Source organism: Mya arenaria, chromosome 7 (genome assembly GCF_026914265.1).
Source record: "Mya arenaria isolate MELC-2E11 chromosome 7, ASM2691426v1".
In the NCBI taxonomy this organism is placed as follows: domain Eukaryota; kingdom Metazoa; phylum Mollusca; class Bivalvia; order Myida; family Myidae; genus Mya; species Mya arenaria.
The window spans coordinates 46,133,142-46,154,783 of NC_069128.1; the positions used below are offsets into that span (position 1 = coordinate 46,133,142).

General features: G+C 32.6%; 1 protein-coding gene across 2 annotated transcripts in view; it reads left to right on the plus strand.

Moving 5' to 3' along the window:
- Positions 1-15,773, plus strand: part of LOC128239916 (BDNF/NT-3 growth factors receptor-like) — an 87,532-nt gene extending 71,759 nt beyond the window's left edge. For both annotated transcript variants that reach the window (XM_052956368.1, XM_052956369.1), the window contains exons 2-9: positions 6,786-6,935; positions 8,152-8,303; positions 8,685-9,048; positions 9,373-9,537; positions 10,907-11,025; positions 12,309-12,482; positions 12,931-13,089; positions 13,397-15,773. In XM_052956368.1, coding sequence (XP_052812328.1) covers positions 6,786-6,935; positions 8,152-8,303; positions 8,685-9,048; positions 9,373-9,537; positions 10,907-11,025; positions 12,309-12,482; positions 12,931-13,089; positions 13,397-13,615 — 1,502 coding nt within the window. In that variant the 3' untranslated portion in view covers positions 13,616-15,773. The remainder of the gene's footprint in view (positions 1-6,785; positions 6,936-8,151; positions 8,304-8,684; positions 9,049-9,372; positions 9,538-10,906; positions 11,026-12,308; positions 12,483-12,930; positions 13,090-13,396) is intronic.
- Positions 15,774-21,642: the final 5,869 nt, after the last annotated feature.

Here is a 21,642-nt window from a genome sequence, read left to right on the forward strand (position 1 = left end):
ATTGGTTGTCGAAAATATGTATATCACGTATGTTTATTATTTACAATAAAATATAATGTAACTAATAATGATAATTTTGGGGACAGTTATAATGTTAAGCGCAAATAAAATAGATTGATTACCCCCCCCCCCCTTAAGTGATCATAACGCCATAAAGTTTTAAATCAGCTTTTTTATGTTTGTGTTTGGCCTGTTTTAAATGTTTGTACGTTTGTGCCTCTCTCTCCTGCCGTTTGAGTCCTCACTTAGTTTCATGTGAATACAAACTTGGTTTTATATTCTATCAATAATAATGTACAACAATAGTATAAAAACATAACTTGGCAATTAAAATAATCGAAACGTTTATTTTATGATTTGTTGTTTTTAATAACCTAGTATCCAACACGACCGCTTTCTCTTCGTTTTTGTGAATAAAAAGTTCACATTCAGTTCGATTGCAGCATGCAAACATCACGTTTTTACACCAATCTTTGACTATTTACCACTGTCCAAACCAAATTAAGGTTCAATTGGCTTCAAGCATTGTGAATATAAGTCCAATGATATTGCGACGTTTACAAATACGCTCTGTTTAAACAATTTTAAGATGTGTTTCTTTTATATTTAGAATACTTGAAGTGATAATTTATATTGTAATAAGTTCACCTTGTGTTAAATAATGATTAAATACTTTGTCCTTTAAAGGATTTTCTAAATACCATGCTTTTTTGAAGTCCATAAAGCCTTCTTATTAGCATCCAGAATATATTATACTCACATTAATAGTTATTTTGAGATGACATAAGAGTCACGTATTGTCATGTCCTGTTTATTTTATTAGTTATTAGACAAACCCATTGCATCGATTGAAATGATTAACAGCTTTATGCATTGATAATGCATTTTAATGGAAGCTGTTTATGGCTTAATTTTATGTGTTTGTATTTTTTATGGATAACAGAAACAAAATAAAAACAATTGTCAATGAGATGCAATTGCGTCTGCTTAATATCATGAGTGGGTTACAGATTTGTATGAGGATTGTTCATGCATTTGTTGATTGTCTTCTAGAGAACAATATTTAGGACAAAAACGTTTGAAGAGCATAATGTTTTTGATAACAGTTACACTTGAACAGTTTAAAAAACGATGATCACTGAATAACGAACCCTTACTGGCTTCTGTAAAAAATGTAATGCGTTACCGTTTATATATTTATTGTTTCCGACTTTCAAATCTGAACCAATTTTAATGTCTTATACGTTTCATACATTTGTATAAAAACCTTTTAGAAAACAAACTGACTTCTATAAGAAGAGTAAAATGAAGATAAATATAAAAAGAGTAAAGTTAAAAAATGCCTGTATAACAATTTCAAACGTTTTAACGACCACTAAACCCAACAGATGAGTAGAAACTAGCGATTGCCTGCCTTAAAATATCAATAATATATATTTAAAATTGAACATTCTATATAAGCACTAATTAGATCCTACAAAAGTAATCCAACTGAAAGGTTTATATAATATTATAAAAGAAAAAATCATATTCATCCAAGATTTAGGTGTTCTGTCACTATGTAACTTTTATGTATTTATTTGTATTGATTAAAGGAACATAAATACAAATACCAAAGTCAAATGATAAAAATCACTTGCTCTTATATTTCAAATAAGACTTTTCCAGAACAAACTGCAAAAGATCTCAAGAACACTTTCTAAAAATAAGAATAACTAGCTGATAAAAGTAGATAACCTAACACTCGAGTATCGATATAAAAATGCGTATCAAGAACCAGTTCGAAAGCTGCCAAAATAATAAAGTACAAATGAGTTATGCCTGTGAAACAATTTCAATTTTTTACCGATGCATTACAAAATACTGGCTGTTTTTTATAAATACCTGTTCCTGACTAAAACCCTATAAAACAGTTAAAACATTAATAATAACGCTTAGACGTAATTGATAAGTCAGTCTACATCTACAACGGTAACTGTTTGTTACTGAAGTTGTTATGACGCCTTGTAGCATGTAATACATTAATGGAGTACTTTGTCCTGAATCGTCGTCGGCGTATCACTTTCAATTCGTTACCAACGATTCGGTGCAGAATCATTAACTTGGTAGGCACATAAGCAATGGTTCGTTAATACCCCAAACAAATATGGGGTTAATTGAACAAAGTCATCGTGCCGATAACTTGAATTCATGCATGTGCTTTCATTCAAAAATATTAACTTTTGGACTCAGCGTGGATCCATCAAACTTCAACACCCAATAAATTTTCATTTAACTGAGCGTTTTAAGGCGGTACCTACCATTTCTTGAGAAACACCCTTAGTTTCATATTTAATGTATGTGGTGTCTTGTCTTTAGAGTTGTATGTTGTTGTACCGTGATCCTGGTTTGAGACTTTTTTATATTCATTGGCATTAACCCATTGAATGGATTTGTGATTAGACTTTCAACTACTTGAATTGGTTTGGATATGAATTCTAGAATGCACAAAAGCTGTGGTCAAACATCATAGTTTTTTTTAATAATGCAAGTTCATTAAGTCGACAGATCAGTAGTCAGCGAGTACGCACCTATCATAAGATACCAATATAAGTTAGGGTCACAAAGCATCATCATTTGTCGATAAGTTCATGGAACTATTAGAGAACGATTCAATTTGCCGGTCGGATTCGTTTAATTATTTAAAAAGAAAAACAGACTCGAGTCTGGGTCCATTTTATAAGTATGTCAGTAACAAGTTAATATGCACTTTATGTTCAATTATCAGAGTGGCATAAAAAACGCAGCTAAGGCAAGAATTGATATATTATTAAGAATAGAGGGCAACAAAACATTAATCTTTACGTTCTTATCTTTTCAATTTAGATACGCCTAATTAGTCTCAGAATGGAAGCAATTTGAAAGATGCCAACTTTATAAATACGTTTCTAACGATAATCGTTTCTCTTACACGCAGATTTCATGTGTTTAAGAATCAGCGACCCACTTGGAATGAAGTCCATTAACAATAATGTGCATAACGTTATTCTGGCTCCCGATATAAACAAGTTTACTGATCCAGTTTTCAATCACTCAAATATTGTTTGTCAGAAAATTACAATGATATTTAATACTAAAAGTATAACATAGTTAATTGATTGTTTAACTAGGAGAAGTAAGTATTAATACGTATTTGTCATGCAACAGATTACGGCGGAAAGGTCATAAAATGCTCTTTTTTACTCATAAAAAAGGACATTAACGTGTTTGCGTTTTATGATTAATAGTTATGAACTAGGATAGGGTATAAACTACCACACCATCAACACGTATTTAGTAGCCAAAAAGCTAATGTTGAGCTAATGATCAAACACGATATTCATATCTATACAATAAACAAACGTCACGCCTGTTAATTAAGACTCTAGAAAAACAAGTTGGTATTAAAAGATGATATATACTCATGAATTAATGATAATTTATGTGACAATGTTAAAATGTTGGGGTTTTTTTGACGACGTAATAATGAGTTGAAGATCATTTCGAAGTTGATAAATAATTAAGCTATATCCGTGAAATTGATTCGTGAGAGCAAAAACGTGTATGTTAATAGTTTAATTATTCACTAAATAAAACATTTTTGTTTTAATTGAGTTTATTTGTTTGCCTTCGTGTGTCCCAACAACGACATAAAGAATAATTTTGCAATAACAGGTTGTCAATCATTATTAAATGGGTTGATTTTACATGAAAGTAAATTAACGATGCATTTTATGATTGCAAAATAAGTTTAATAGCATAAAAATGACTTTGATTAAAATATTCAATTAGACTTTTTAATTGTAAATGTGTAAATGGGATTTTAAAAGTTCATTACAAATGCACGCACCAATGACAAGTAAAAGCACCAAGGTCAAATGAAATGTTTAATAAGGTACATGCACATCAATTGTGATTTAAAAGAAGCTCGAAACAAGAGGTCAAGTATTTCTTTTCTAAAATCATAAAAGGCAAACACTTGAATTTTTTAGGTGTGTTTTTTAACGCAGACACTTTATCCCTGAGATAAATTCAAAAACGTTAACAGCTTTGTATGAAGAGGACTTGTATCCATGAGACTAATTATGTTTAACGAGTAGAGCAATACTATTATATAAATTGTTTGATTTTCAGTGCAAAGACCAACACTGACAGTTGCTTTATGAATGGCTCATTTTGAGCCACTCTTCATAATATGATAATTAGAAAGTCGAATTGACTCAAAGGTTGCAAAAATTTGGAAAAACTATCGATGATATTTAATCATTGAATAATTATGAAATTACGCATGTTATAATATGAATCAATATTACCCATACTAGTCCAATGATCACCACTTTGGAAATCCAAGGATGACCTTTTTCAGAGTCACAAAATTCAATGCCTCAAACAAACTCAACCGAAACAGGTTTTATAATTCACAACACATGCATTAAATTATGATATCGAGCGCATTGAAAAATGAGCCGGTTTTGCAATAAAATCGTCGCCAACATCACGTTGTTGACATCACGGATATTAAAGCGATATGAATATCAATGACGGGAGGAAATAAATACCATGTAAAACCAGCCGCTAAACATTTCGTTCAACTCAAATGCCTATTGGTCTTGTCCATACAGCGTAGACTATTCTCATCTTTCTTTGGCATTAAAGAAATCCCCCTTGAAGTGAGACAGCCACAAATCATTTGATTCATAATGTTGTTCATATTACATGCGAGGATTCAGGATTCAAATGAAATGAATTGGCAATCCAATTAGAAATGAAGTCATGGACGATTTGGTTGTGAGACAGTGATGTGAAGCGATAAATTGCAAGTCCAAATAGGATTGCTTGAGGAAAGGATGAACATGCTATAACAACATAATTTTGTTCTTCATGTTAAATGACCATAACATTAAGTTTAAAGGGAAAGCTCTTTATGGAATTAAATTAACTAAACATACCATTTTTTCAAACGCAAAGTCTAACATGTAGTTAATTTCGAATTAATTAACGCAAAAAAGCTATACGTGCTAATGACCTACAGTTGATTTTCCAATAATTTCTGTTTTTACAAATGGTTGAATAAATAATTTTATATAAGTAGATCTTTGTTGCGCAAGATTGCAAAATCAAATCACAGCAAGTAACCAATTCATTGTTTTAAAGGCTGACACATAATAAAGGCTCATGAAAATAATGTTTCAGTCATAAATCAATCATTACTATCAATTAAGTTTTCCCAGGCTCTATGTTGGCAGCATCACGGCTTGTTATAGGTTTTAAATTATTGATGAAGAAAATGATTATCTCATATGCTTCTGAAATGATAACACTTGAATTTTGATTTGAATTAAATTACAACTTCAATTTAAGAGTGTTGTATATCTAGAATATGAGTTTATGTATCTATTTCACATGTTTATCAATGGTAAACATTGGACAACCCATGCGATAACCAGTCAAGTTGGCATGCAGTTTCAGAGTGTTCCTAATAAAATAGACACAGAACACGTGTTCCTAGTACTTGTATTGAATCTGTAGTTGTATCTTAAATGATGGCAATTAAGAAGCCCAGCACTGTGGTGTGTGCAATTATCTGTCAATTTTATAAAACCGTATTTGTAAAGGTCAACACAAATAAGGAAATCAAAGCAGCCCTAATAACCTGCAGGCACGTTTCAGATAAAATAAAATTCTGACGTCTAATGTACTAAGACAATGTATGAATTACGAAATACACTGTTGGGAACAGAAGGTTCTCAATGAGACAAATAGTGTCTTAAGTGTCTGTTAATGGAATATATAATCTGTAAAGGGATAGTTCTCCTTGTGATTGATTCTGACTCATTTTGAAGTGCATAGACCACAGTTGACAGTTGCTTTACAAATGGTACAATTGGAGACATTCGTCACAGAAGACAATTTGACATTTGCTACTGGTAGGTGACTATATATAAATGTACCAACGCTCGATGGCGAATGAGACATTTATTATGAAATTGCTGATTGTCATTTTCTAGAACTCAATTCAATGGTCTAGTAATGAACTAAAATAAATAAAAGCAGTTTATAATATATTGCATTTACAGTACGTAATGCAACTAGTCTGGAAAACTCGTTGAAAGCCATATACATTGGTGACGCATTGTATATGAAACACGTGCAACCCAATCATACATTTATGTATACTACATTTACACCTATATTACTAATACATGTTGAATGTTGCTGAATTTTATTTGAACAAAATCAGTTATTTGGATAAACGTATGAGTTTCCCAATAGTATGTCGTCGATTGGTGACACACGATTAAGGGCTATGTCGATATCAATAAAGACGGACACAAATAATACTTCCATAATCTCTAGAGACATCCAGTTCAAAAACACATATGACTAGTTCACATACATAAAAACCGCATGTTAAGTTTTGTGACAAATTAAAGAACCTATTTATCTCAAACGTCCATTTCTTATATTATATGGAAGCCTTCAAAAAAAGAATATTTTGAGGGACGTTACCTTAGGTATGGTACGCTTGATGCGTAACTATTGTGAATATTTTGCTGTCATGTTGCCCATGCGAGATCTCATCGTTCATGCAACATAACGTCGAATTCGACATTTTTCAGCAAAGAGTCGTTGAAGCCGGAAGTGTGTATCGATATTGATTTATTATCAGTATCTAAATAATGAAGAATATTAGAACCCAAATCAGCAGTTATTTATTATTAAATAAAAAAAACATGCTGTCAATTATATCCCATTTCTATTTATAGATCTGACGAATGCGATCAAGTGCCAGGATGACGGGGATTGCCCTATCAATGGCAAGTGCCCAACGGGGGATATCCTGATGAAGAACATATGCGTGTGCGTGGACAACCTCGTGCCTGTCATGCAGAATGAAACGTGTCTGGAGTCATCAGGTAAGGAATTAAGATTAACTTTTGCAAAACAAAACAATGTAAAATGGACTTATTCGAACATTTAATAAGACTTTGTCTTTAAATAACTTTTTTTTTGTTTTGCATGTGATTGAAGATGTGAAATGCTTGTCTTCAGCTTGAAATTTAGTAAAAAAGTTTTTGTTTTCAAAAAGGAAAAGTTATTACATGATTACTCTCATTCGGGACAATCAATCTAGAGTATTCATTCAATTTGGAGACACTTTATGCGTACTACAAGTATCGGCATTTAAAGTAGAATATTATTTAATGCCAGGAAAAATCAAACGCAGTTGAATTTATACCATTAACGTTTAATTTCATCCAAGCTTTCAACCCCTTCAATGAACTTCGTTTCGGCAATATCAAATATTTTTCAATTAAGGGAATATCTTTGGATATATTCGGATCGAAAATCATCGTGTTTTAATATAAATTAAAAATGTTTATCTTGTGATTGTTTGCATTGTGTCAGAAGGCCACAAGCAACTAAAATTAATATGTTGGAAAGTGTTTAAAAGGATATTTTAAATGCATTGTTGTTATTAGTGGTTTAATTTCACGTTTAAATGTAATTTACATATAACCTATGAAGTATTCTCTAAACGAATCTGGAAAAATAGTGGACTAATTGTGTAAGAATAAGTGATGAAATGTGTCAATTATTTAATTATCGTGGATATGAATGCAGTTGGACTTGTTATAATAGGCATGGAGTTCTTCGGACTCTACACACTTAACCGGACAAGCTTCGTTCATATCCCGATAATGACATCGATCATGCAATTCATTCATTTATTAGTGTTATATGTTCAAGTTGAGTCCATATTACTTGAGAAATGGTTGTTATCGCGGTTACAAAAATGTTTTTTTTGGCTCGATCGCATTTCTCTTCTTTGGCTTTATATTGTTACCATTGTGCAATAAGATATATCTCGTTACATTTTTGAAAGTTGAGTTTTTTTCAATATTTGAAATTCCACTATCAAAGGTAAATCATATCCTACGTCGCAATTATGAGCCTGTAACCTATTATCTGATAGAGCTGCTATATACATACGATTAACAACCATTCTCAATTCCTTGGTGATTACCAGAACTTACGACGGATGAATATCTGAGTGTGATTTGAATGCTGGATCCTCTTGTCCAGATTCTGATAAGCTTACAATGGTTGAAACGTTCAGTTTCGTTACAGATAACGTTCACAGACCGGAGGAGAAGGCGTCGTCCGGAGTGATCCGGTTACCGACGCAATTTGGGTCCGGCTTTCACCAGAACCCGGCATACACGGCTCTGTTAAACGACAGTGATGTTCATGAGGAGGGTGACTACATATCTAACCAACAGGTATGTTGTTTGATTGTATGTACTTGCACAAACTTTATTAAAGGTTATATCAATTAAATGTAATACAGTCATTTTTTAATTAGAGGTACTCGTCCATTAACACTCAGCATGTACTGCACACACATGTTTAGAACTGCTGTAGAATAGCATTTATATTATGATATTTTAGTTTGTTGGTTCACTTTGTTCTTTTATTCTTATTTAATGATAAAAACTAAAAGGAATAAAGATTATCAAGGAGGGAGGTGTTAGCGATTACAGATAGTCATTTCGCAAAATTTATTTGTTTACTTTTCAATCCGCCGAGTGTATTTCGTGGGAAAATGAGTATATCCATTGACACTATTTTAAGTTCAATATGCTATATATTTTTTTTTTCAGGCAACACAGAATGCTTTAGCAGACGACACAATTAACCAAAATACATTAAGCACATCCGACATCAGTATCAAAATACTCATTCCTTTCGCTGGAACAGTCCTTCTCAGTGCCCTACTAATTGTTGTTATCATACGACGATTCGGTTGGTGTCGAAAGAGTCCTAGAGGCAAAAATACTGCAGTTATTAAAGCAAGTGAAGGAGTCCATCTTTTGGACAAAATAAACGTTGTGAACAAAAATCCAAATTATTTAATGAGCATTACGAACACCTACAAGAAAACAGCCGGTGTTGTTAATATTCCTGTTGAACATATCAAATTGATGGAGGTGGTTGGGGAAGGAGCGTTTGGACAAGTATACAAAGGTGATGGAATTATTTGTAAGCAAACAGACATCAAGACACCATTGTGACACAACTGAATTTGTATTAAACAAAACAATGAGTTCACGATTTTATCTTTTATGTAGATATTACTTTCAAGTTGATTTAAGTGTATAATGTTTATCATTGTCCCTGTAGTTTTCATTATATAATTTACCTTTATCTTGAAGTTTGGCTAAATATTGAAACGACCCATTTTTAAGGCATTATATTTTAGTGAAATGTTATGTTTAATAGCAAATTAGATTGTTTTACTTATTATCCACTGTCTGTGCAGTTTCAGACGATTATACTATTTTTACTCAGGTGAACTGGAGTCACCAGATAGTCAGGAAAAGCGAGATGTGGCAGTAAAAGTGTTGAAAGAGGGCGTATCAAACGAGGCTAGGGAGGACTTCGAACGTGAAGTAGATATCATGAGTGCCTTTGATCACGATAACATTCTGAAACTCTTGGGAACTGTTCAAACTGGTACGTTTATTAGGTTTTAAATTATCATTGTCACCCAAAACGTGTTTTAGTACAATGTTCCCAGTTTTAGTACAATGATGCTTTTTATTATGAAACTCTATGATCACACAGTTTTAAACCTTTTATTTTATAAGGCAGACTGTGTGTGATGTTTTTGGTTTCTAACGATGACTGCATCGTATCTTTGAAAAATATTTGCATTAGGTGCTCTGAATTGTTTCCCTCCGTCTGCAGATAGGGTTGGGATCTCTAATCATAGAAGTACTTACCTTAGGTAGAAGGTCTACCTTTTCGTTTTTTATTGTTTTTTTTGTTTTTGTTTTAATGATAAGTTTCCTCAAGTTAATGCATACTTTGATAATATTTACCTTTTGCGTTTTATCTTTATTAAGGATTGTTGGGATATGAGTGAGGTTTGTGCACATAAACTGATTCAACCCCCCCCCCCCCCCCCCCCCCCCCCCCCGTAAAATTACATTTTACTGACCGTTCCAAGGCGGTACCTAACAATTCTTGATAAACATACCAATTATTTTTTTTTTATATATATATAGTATTTATGCACTGTGCTGTTTGTAGAGTTTTGTGCTGTTCTATGTTTTTTGTTTGTGATTTTGTGTTCTATGTCTTTGGCGTTTGCCCATTGCCACTAAACCGGGTTTATGTTTAAACTTTTTGCTACTGAGCATGTTTCTGTAACTCTTTGCATAAATATTGTAGTAAAATTTATGATTTGCATGCAATTTTCACATAAAAATACCTTGAACTTTATGACTTGCCTTTTATTTAGACTCTTGTGCGGTTTTGTTTTTGTCTTGCATTTTTTTATGAATTAGTGTCTTAAAAAAGGACTACCACCTTGGCCGGGACAACACGACGATTTGACATGTCAGTGTCGCTGTAATGACATTATCAACGTAATTAATACTTTTCAAATCAGTATTATATGCGGACATTACACACATGGATGCAGAAAACAAAACTTGGAAGACGTATGAACAGCTGTGATTTGTTCAGATTAATACTATTTAAACGGAGGTTAAGGGTGCTCCAGTGGTTCGCTTGTCCGCATCTTTACCCTAAAATGAAAAGGTCGGTTTCTACAAAATAAACGGTCCCGACATTGTGTCAAATCGAGATGAAAATTATTAGTTTACAGGCCTAGAATGGTTAGAGGAATGCATATGTAATGGATCTTGTACCTCATAGCTTAATGCCCTGCACATTTCTAAAGAGTTAAAGCACGTCGCAAGTAAGGTTACAGTCTTTGGAGGGAACATAAATTAACTAGGAATTAATGGGTTTTATTAACTTCACACTTCTTATTTACTACCCATTTTGCATATAGTTTGAACACGTTATGATTCAGGCAACAGTGACACCCCTTACATGGTATTTGAATACATGAAACATGGAGACCTGGCGGAGCTTCTACGAAAAAATGATCACAGTGTACCACAAACTGAGGAGACTCTTCAGCTTCAAAAGGTTTGTCTATAAATCAATACTTGGATACATCAAATCAATGAATTGATGAAAAATGACAATCAATTTATTAATTAAAAATGGTGAATTAATTAATTTAGGCTTTTAGGTTAAGGCTTTGCATCAACTAGCTAATGTAATTTAATGATAAAACATACACTTTCTCATACTCTAATTTATTCAAACATGATTGAGAGTATACTGATCCAAAGGTAATTTATTGGTAAAAACATAATATGCAAACACTTTAATATTCACGAATATAGTTCTGTTTATCATGTATAGTCCTGCTGAAAACTGAAAAGGAAGCGAAGCCAATTAATGTTTAATGGCAAATGTATTCCATAGATGACAATAAAGAGGCTTCATTTGAGTTGTGTGCTGTTCTATGTTTCTTGTTTGTGAATTTTGTTCTATGTCTTTGGCGTTTGGCCATTGCCACTAAACCGGGTTTATGTTTAAACTTTTGCTACTGAGCATGTTTCTGTAGCTTTTTGAATATACATGTAACTACTGTTCTTAATCAGAGTCTTACGTTATACAGTTAATTACAGCTAAATAATGTCAAAACACTGTACGCTTGCATTGTGTCTTCAGTTGCATAATTCATGGTATCCATCTTACATCAAAATACTACCTATGCTGTTAAAACATTTTCCAACGTCACATTCTTTCCAAAATGACCATCCTTCAATTTGAACGAGATTACCTTGAACTGTTGGAATCACGTTTTAGTATATAAAAACAAAAGATCAAAATGAAATCCCTCCGAGGACACAATTTCCGTACTTTTTTTATTATGGCTTCCTTCGGTTCCTAGATATTGGGCCTACAAAGGTTTGACCGACAATTTAATAAGGTTTTAGAAGCTTTTCAATCAAATATTAACCACAATAGCTTTAGTTGCATTTGTTTCAATTAATTAGGAAAAAGCACTTACTTAATGGATATTTTACTGTTTTATATCTTTTGAACTCCTGCAAGCAATTGAAATTAAACTGTGTGTTTCTATTGAGACAAATTTAATATTCAAATCGTGATGCTATATATATAGTTTATTATCATCCATTAGTAAAGTTTAACAATCCTTACCTATAAAGGAGAACTCGCCATGTCTTGTAACCGATGTACTGGCTTTGGTTTGATGGTTAAATATACGATAAATCGTTCTTACCATTTATGTTATTTTATGTTTGTACAATATCAACTCTTTATTTTTCAGTTGTTTTTAATCGTTTGCCCAGTATGCACTCAATGAATGTGTTAAAATTAAAATGCATTTACAGATTGACTTGATCGACATCACCGTGCAGATATCTAATGGAATGCAATATTTGACGTCACAGCATTTCGTTCATCGTGACTTAGCAACCAGGAACTGTCTCGTTGGAGAGGGCTTAACTTTAAAGATATCCGACTTCGGCATGTCACGTGATATCTACACATGTGATTACTACAGGGTAAGTTTATTTGCGCTAATGTCATGTGAGCAATACGTAAACACGTGTTTCTAATTAAAAATATTGAACAAAAACGTTTATAATTTAGAGAATGGTATACTGCAATAGACATCAGCTTTTCAAAAAAGTTGTTAAATCGAGTCTCTCGAGGGAAAGGCTGCACGGTCTTTCACAATTTATTCCAGGATCATTATTTTTATGTAGTTGCTACTCAATTTAAGTATTGGGTTTAAGTACAAGTTTTTCATACAGAAAAGGTAAATTACCAGTTTTAAACATTTATTTTTAATATTCGAGGAAGTCGTACCGAGTTGTCCCTGAAATGGTGTATATCTCAACAAACCTTTCAATCGTTAAGTATTCTGATATCACAATGCAATGTTTTAGTAATACTACAATGGAATGCCCCACAATCAAATTCTAATGCAATCTTATTGTCTTTTTACAGATTGGAGGCTCTCGCATGTTGCCGGTCAGGTGGATGTCGCCAGAAGCGGTAAAGTGGGGCAAATTTACCACCGAGTCTGATATTTGGGCATTTGGAGTGGTATTATGGGAGATTTTCAGCTTTGGGAGACAACCCTATTATGGACATACGAATGAGGAGGTATAGTAATGCTGTGGTTCAGAAAACAAAGTGAAGTGACGAAGCAGTAATTTTAACTTTTTACTTATTATATTTAATGTATGCACATATAAACAGCTTCAAATTTGGCGTACGGTTTGAATTTATCAACGTTTGTCAAGGCAATTTGCACATTTAATTTTGTTAGGGAAGGAATTTTTCTCATTTGTAGCAATGGTAAGTGAATTGTATGAACAGAAATATAGTGATTGTTGATATTAGTCGATGAATCTAGTGCCTTGAACTTAACATTGTACCACGTTATATGTTGTTTTTCTCTGCGTTTAAGGTTATTCGGTTTCTGGAAGAGAACATATTGCTACAAAGGCCGGAGGAATGCCCCTCCATTGTATATCACGTGATGCTACAGTGCTGGAAGGCGGACCCGAAGGAACGACTTGCCTTTTCACGGATAAACAAGTACCTGACAGAGTATCACAAGCAATTGCAACGCAACACGTGCAACTCTTCTTTTGACCTTGTTAACGAGTATGAGATTCCGTTGTAAGGGATTTGTTCAAGTTTTAAATGGTTGAGTTTGTGTTATTATTTGAAATAAACGATTGATAGAGCATTACACGGCTGGTTACCGTGATTTATGCACGATTTAAAATACTTTTTCAGAATTTGTGCCAGTTACAATTAAAAATCATATTTGTTCTGTAATACAGGATGTTTGTATTTTAAGCGGTATCATATTGAGCATGTACACACTTTTTTCCAATTTGACTGTTAAAAGTCAAAAGTGTTTTAAATGTTGTAGATGAAAATTGATAAATCTGACATAAAACGTATTGTCACCTCAAGTTAATGTCTGTTTCCTTGTACACATCTACAAATCACAATGCATCGTTTTTCTCTGAAAATTTTAAATATGTCATATCGCGTTTATGATCTCTACGTTTTGAATATTTTGATTATTAATAAGTAGTATTGTAGATTAATAAGGCAAAATAGCACACGGTGAAGCATTATTTATATTAACATTATTTATATTTACTTTGTAAATAAAGTAATAACATATAATTCAATGTAAGAGTATGTCCAGTATCGCGTATAGTTGGTTCCGTATTAATTTGATTACATCAAACTTTGCTAAATTTTGGTTTTCACAAGATATTTTGCAAATATTGAGTTTTGATTTTGAGACTCCGACTCAATATATATTGAAATATAATTTCAGAGGTGCATATTATTTAGAGAAAATACGAAACAAAATATATTGCAGGTACGTTTTAATATACCATTTGCTGAACATCATTCTGGGTTTAGTAATTCATATACGCAATTTTACAAATTCAACATGACACTAAGTATATAAATAGCTACAACATGCACTCGAAAAGCATTTGATATGTTTTTTCTCTATTTTGCAATTATAGTTAAATAGATCATGTGTACATTCAAGTTAAACGCAGTTAATTTTAGCCATCCACAGTTTTTTTTCTTGTATTGTAAATAGTATGTGTACAGTGTTCACTAGAGCTATCACAGACACAATGACACGTATTGTTTTCATGTTTAACATGTATTAATATAATACAAAGGAAAAACAAAATAAAAATAAAATATTTACAATAGTTGTAATTTTATACATTTAGCAAATATGATCAAGGGCACAAAACTTAAGCACGCGCAGATAATTGGACAAGTCATGCAAGTTTAGAACTTGCGTGTGTTCTTCACAGAGTACAATATTTTTTATACAAGACAAATTATTTCATAAATACATAAATTACAACACCAGCTCGCAGAGCTATTTTTTATAAAATGCAAAAAAAACATATAAATAATGCAACACATAACCTTAAAAATAAAAAGGGCCTTTAGATAAGATTAAAGTTAATATTATTAGCAAAATAGTAAAAAATAAAATTATATCACATTAAATATAGTTTAATAAATCGATCGTAAACATGTAGAACATTACTAATACCAGAGAATATTAAAACTATCACATTTAATTACTTTTGTTTATCAAAAATATGCTTACACGACTTTGTTTGCAAATCTGAATTTGTTTGGAGGTTTTATATTAAATTGAACAATATCATGTAAGATTTTGTGTACTACCATGGAGACATTTTAAAAATTCCATATCAATAGACAAATTACAGTCAAAGCACTTAACAGTAATACTGCATATATCTTAAACCACACACCAGTCAAAGCCCTTTAACAGTCATAGTTTGCATTTCTTATACCACTCACCAGGTATCGCTATTAAACGTTCAAGAGCACATATCTTATACCATACACCAGACATTGCTCTCAACAGTTATAATGCATATATCTTGTACCATACATCAAGCATAGCCCTAAACAGGTATTGTACACATGTCTAGTACAACATACCAGGTAGAGCCATAAACAGGTACACCACAATCATAAACATTATTCACTTGTATTTAGCATCTCTTTTTTTCTCGAATATCTGTGATATATGTTTTGCTCTATGAGGACAATGTACACTTTTTTCTGTTATTTCAAAATCATCTTTAGCCATCTTTGTTATGATGAATGAGTATTATTGATAACTATAAATATATTGGTTAAGTTTGGACTAGTATTGATGAGTCTTAGGTGTGTCTATATTAAGAAAGGTTATCGTTGTTAAGTTATTGTTTGTTTGTTTGGACTACTAAAACAATAAATTGTTATGTCAGCATATGTTTTGTTTTTATTTTTATTTTATATTCTCCAACCTCAGAGGACAAGGACTATGCAAACGATCATTGATTTCATCATTAACTTCGTAATTAGGGCGAAATTAAAAGTTAAGCTGTAGTTTGACCTGACTGTTGTTTATTATGTTATCATTGTATAAGACAATAATTCCGAAACATTTTCTGGATTCTATTGACTGTTAACCGTTATGAAGTCTAAACCTACAGACACTGTGGAAAATGGTTGAATAAACGGGAAAGAACGGTCCCGTACATCTTGAATATACGGGCGTGTTCGGGCCCGTACACCCAATGTGTACGGGACCCGTGCACGAATACGTATATGGAACACCACGTGTACGGACTTCCGTATATCCACCCCCGTACCCGTGGATATACGGACTTATCAAAATATTTTCTTTCACGTATTTTTGAAGAAATACATATTTTTAGCATAGCAATTTTCGGCAAAAATATATTTATGGATGTACGGAGCCCGTACACTCGCATGTTCGGGATGGATATACGGACCCCGTACATGCAACGTATACGGGATGAATATACGGACCCCGTACACGCAACGTGTTCGGGATGAATATACGGAGCCCGTACATGCAACGTGTACGGGATGAATAAACGGACCCCGAACACGCAAAGTATTCGGGATGAATATACGGAGCCCGTACACGCAACGTGTACGGGGTGGATATAGAACTTCGTACACGCAACGTGTACGGGATGGATATACGGAGCCCGTACACGCAACGTGTACGATGTGAATATACGGAGCTCGTACACGCAACGTGTACGGGATGGATATACGGACTCCGTACACGCAACGTGTACGGGATGAACATACGGACCCCGTACACGCAACATGTACTGGATGGATATAGGACTCCATACACGCAACGTGTACGGGATAGATATACGGACCCGTACACGCAACATGTACGGTATTGGAATACGGACCCCTTACACGGATGAATGTACGGACATTATACGGGATAGACCTAGGTAGGGTTTGACCGTGTTAGACACAGATGATAAGAAATAACAAATACATGCTGTTTTTTATAAGACATTATTTATAGACATAGGAAAAACTACTATTTATATAAATCCATAAGATTTAAAAAAAAAACATGTTTGAGTAATCAATGTTAAATGTCATTCTAGATCCGCCTTAACATAATCATTTCATTATGGCATTTGCTCAAACAAAAGGTTGTATGATTAAAATTCCACTGTCTCGTCAAACAAAAATTATACAGGCTGTTAAAACAAACATCAAGAAAACATTACACAACTAATATAAGTTCCATTCCGCGATTTCTTGGCTTCAGGCGTTAGGTCAAATTGCGCACGGACATCAGGTCACTGAAAAAAGAAATTATACAGACACAACAAGCCTTTGTCTTACAGACATTTGAAATGCAGATTAATACAGCAATATGGTAAATTCATCACCATGAAGTTAGAAAACCCCGTGATAGAAAATCCATTAGAAAATATGACACAACCTATGTATGTCTAAGTATAGACTTGTTAAAGATGCACTCTCAAAGCATTAAAAACTGTAATCTTTGGCAGTTTTTTAGCAATTGACTGTGATTTTTGTGCTTGAATTGAAGGAATTTATACAAAAGTTGGCTAAATCTGAGACAAAAATAGTTTGTGTGAAAACGGTCAATCTGAGAGAGTGCAGCTCTAAACAATTTAACCAGTCCATTCCCAGATGTGATGATATTACATAAACATAAATCTGTGTTGTACATGACATTTCTATGAAATATTGTCAATGTATACCAACTAATATTTAATCAAAGTAAATTCAATTCATAGCTTGTATTAATTCATAAAGGCATACATATTTATTATTTTGTTTCCCCTCAAAACTGTACCAGCGAGCCAAAACTTGTCTAATGTCAAAATGTCAAACCTTTCAGATTGCCATCTTTATTCTGATGTGCATTTATTCTGCTTTAAAAATATTTTAAGCTCACAATGCTGTACCTTAATTAAAATGAAAAACCCAAATTTCATCAGAATTAAATTGTATCCGGTTGTTTAATGGTTCACGTTCGAATTATAAAAACCAATGCACGGTTCACCGAAAAACTAACTACTTAATAATCGAAGTGCTATCAAAAAATAAATAACAATTATATCTTATAATATGCTGGCTCGTAGTCTTACTTCATTATTGTTGGGTATTCTTCCTTATTGCTATTTGGCTCATGTAATGACACAGATGATATCGATTCTCGCACTTTCTGCATCCCGCTGTTAAGATTGGCTATTAATTATACGCTCTTGATTGGTTAAATGACCAGCAGTTAAATAATGGCTGAAACTTACGCATTTCTTGAAATATTAAAATTGTTTTATTTACTATTATTATGATTTTTATTATTATTATTATTATTATTATTATTATTATTATTATTATTATTATTATTATTATTATTAATATTATTATATTATCGTAAATTGAAATTATTATAGTCGCATAAATATGCATAGCAAAAAAGCAAACTTGATGTTGTATGACTTAAACTGTTACTACTAACGCTTTAAGATAAAATAGAATTTTCGGCAGATTTCAAAATAGTTGAGATCATTATTGTGAGTTATCTTAATGACTGAAGTGAAGACATTGATGCCAAATTTAGCTGATCTGAGACGAAACTTAAATACGTAAAAATTGTCAAACTTAAGAGAGTGCAACTTTAAAGATATGGCATCTTTAATGCAACCCCCTCATACCAATGGATGGGCTAGGGTCAACCGCTATTAATGAAAATAAAGTTAATAATGGGTAACAAACTATGAAAAAGTAAACTAACAATTAGAGCCGTTTAAAATAAATTTAGGAATAGAAAAAATCTGGTTTGCTGCTTCTTAAATTTTGATTTAATTGTTTAACTGTTTTTTAATCAAGAATATGAACAAAAAGTTTCAATTCAGAACTTTCAAAATCATGCAAACTTGAAATGAATAATAATTGTTCTTGATTTAAATAAGTATTCAGTCTAACTTCTTTAAAAACAGATGCCTCTTATTTTAGATATGACCTCAGGGCGGATTTTATCAGCATTCTTCAAAACAGTTGTCACAATTGTTTAAATACAATAATTAGTCGGATAAGGAAGCTGGCTATTTATATTTGAATTAATTTTTCATTATTTCAATTTATATTTAATCGGTCATAAAATTTCCGCAGTCTGTCGAATTAATTAATAGGTTTTAGAACTAGTGTGTTTTAGTTGTATTTCGTAAAGTTTTATGACCCTCTGGCCATGTGGTTTTTCAAAGGAAATGATCATGTCACTAATTGACATAACGCGAGCTGTCAGTCAAACTAGCCGGCCAATACAAGACTGACCAATCAGCGTCCATATAAGGCGCGGCTTTTCAGTTGCAATTTGCTATCCGCCATGACCTCCGACAATCTGCACATCAGTAGTATAATACGTTTTTTTTCTTCTATATATTCATTACAAATGTGTTCTTTATGATTGAGAGAAAGATTAAACAAATAAGGAGAGCCAAAACACTGACATACAAGTAAACCAAATTACATTGATTTTGACTTCCTCTGCATTTCTTTTACATACATAATAATAACTGAGTATTAAAACTGCACTCTCACAGATTGACCGTTTTGACAACTTTTTTTGTCTTGGAATGAACCAATTTTGCGTAAATGTCTGGAATTCAGTAATATAAGACTGCTGATAAATGGTCAGATCACAGTTTTTCATATTTAGGTTTAAAAATTGGTGTTTTATGGCTAAAAGCGTTACAATAATACTAACGCTTTAAAAAAAAACTAAATATTTCGGCAGTTTTCAACACAGTTGAGATCTGTTATACTGTGAGTTGTCTAATATGACTGACATGAAGGCATTGATGCCAAATTCAGCAGATGAGAAAAAACTTAAAAAATGTTAAAATGGTACATCTTTGAAATGCATGTTTAAAGAGCATCTTTATTTCAACTCCCTAATACAAATGGGAGGATTAGGGTAAACTGCTTTCAATGAAAAGGAAGTTCATAATAGGAATCGAACTATGAAGAAAGTTAGCAAACAATTAGAGCCATTTTCAATAAAATAAAGATAAAAACAAATCTGGTTTCATCAAAATTAGAACTTAATGGTATTTTAATAAAATGCAATTAGAACACTTGAAATTAATGAATAGTTTTGTTGTTTCTAATTAGTAATCGGTCTCATTTGACGCCTTATCTTAGACATGATCTTATTTTATCAGCATCTATCAACGAATATGTCACAGATAATATAAAATTGTTTGAATACAATTATAAGTGAAATAAACATGCTGGATATTTCTTTCTTTCTTTCTTTCTTTCTTTCTTTCTTTCTTTCTTTCTTTCTTTCTTTCTTTCTTTCTTTCTTTCTTTCTTTCTTTCTTTCTTTATTTCTTTCTTTATTTCTTTATTTCTTTATTTCTTTCTTTATTTCTTTCTTTCTTTCTTTCTTTGTTTATTTATCATTATTCAATTCATGCATACTATGATTATAACATTTTCCGCAGTTTGTCGATGAAATTAATTAATAATTTTGATAATTTGTGTTTCGTAGATTTATGACCCACTGGCCATGTGACCCACTGGCCATGTGGTTATGCAAACAAATGATCTCCACGCGGCATGCACTAATTGGAAAGGCCATAAAATACCCGAGAAAATGACAGTGTAGACACTTCTTAAATGTATTAGATGCCACCTTTCAATATAAAAACAACATTCCCGGGCCCTAGCCGTGAATTTATCCACCCAGCATTGTCGAATTCAATTACGTGATGTATTTTGTATCATATAGATGTCATATAATGGTATATGTAATAAATGTTGATCGTATCATATATGCTGTCAAATGTAACACCACTCAGCATTGTCAAATCTTATTATTCTGTATCATAAAAGTGTCGCTTTAATTTCATCAAAGGCTGTTAAAACCACAAAAAGCATTTACAATTTCTACAAAACATGATTATTACTTACATATTCCTGTTTCTCTGCAAGTCAATGGTATAAATTTTGTTCATATCATACATGCTGTCAAATGAAAGAACAATTAACCTTACTTGATTACAAAATTCAAAACTATTTTAAAGCATGGGTGACAGGGAAAGAGTACACTTCCGTATATCCATAGTGTACGGGATTTGTTAATTTTCCGAACACTCAGCGTGTACGGGAACTTGTATATTTCCGTACATCCATAATATACGGGAAATGTATAAGCCTTTATATTCATAGTGTACGGGAATGGTATAATCCCGTACTCTCTAAGTGTACGGAAGAGCATAAATTCCTTATACACTCAACATGTACGGAGACCATACATGTCCGTCCGCACAAGATATACGGTTATGTACGGTGCCGTACATCCATCAAAATATGTTTAGTACTAGCCGTAAATCAACTTTACCAGCATTGCGGAATCTAATTTTTTTTTATCATAAACCTGTCGCTTCAATTTCATCAAAGACTGTTAAAACCCGAAAGGCTTTACATTTCCAACACAAGGTGACCCTTATTATCACATTGCTGTTTCTCTACTTAACACGGAAACATGTATGCAAGTCAATGGTTTAAATGTTGTTCATATCATACATGCTCTCAAAAAACACCAGATTACCTTACTTGATTACAAAATTCAAAACTATTTTATAACATGGCTGTCCGTGAAAAAAATACATTTCCGTATATCCATAGTGTACGGGTTACTTTGTTTGATTGTTACTTTTCCGTATACTCAGCGTGAACGGGAACTTATATATTTCCGTACATCCATAATATACGGGAATTGTACACGCCCGTATATTCATCGCGCAC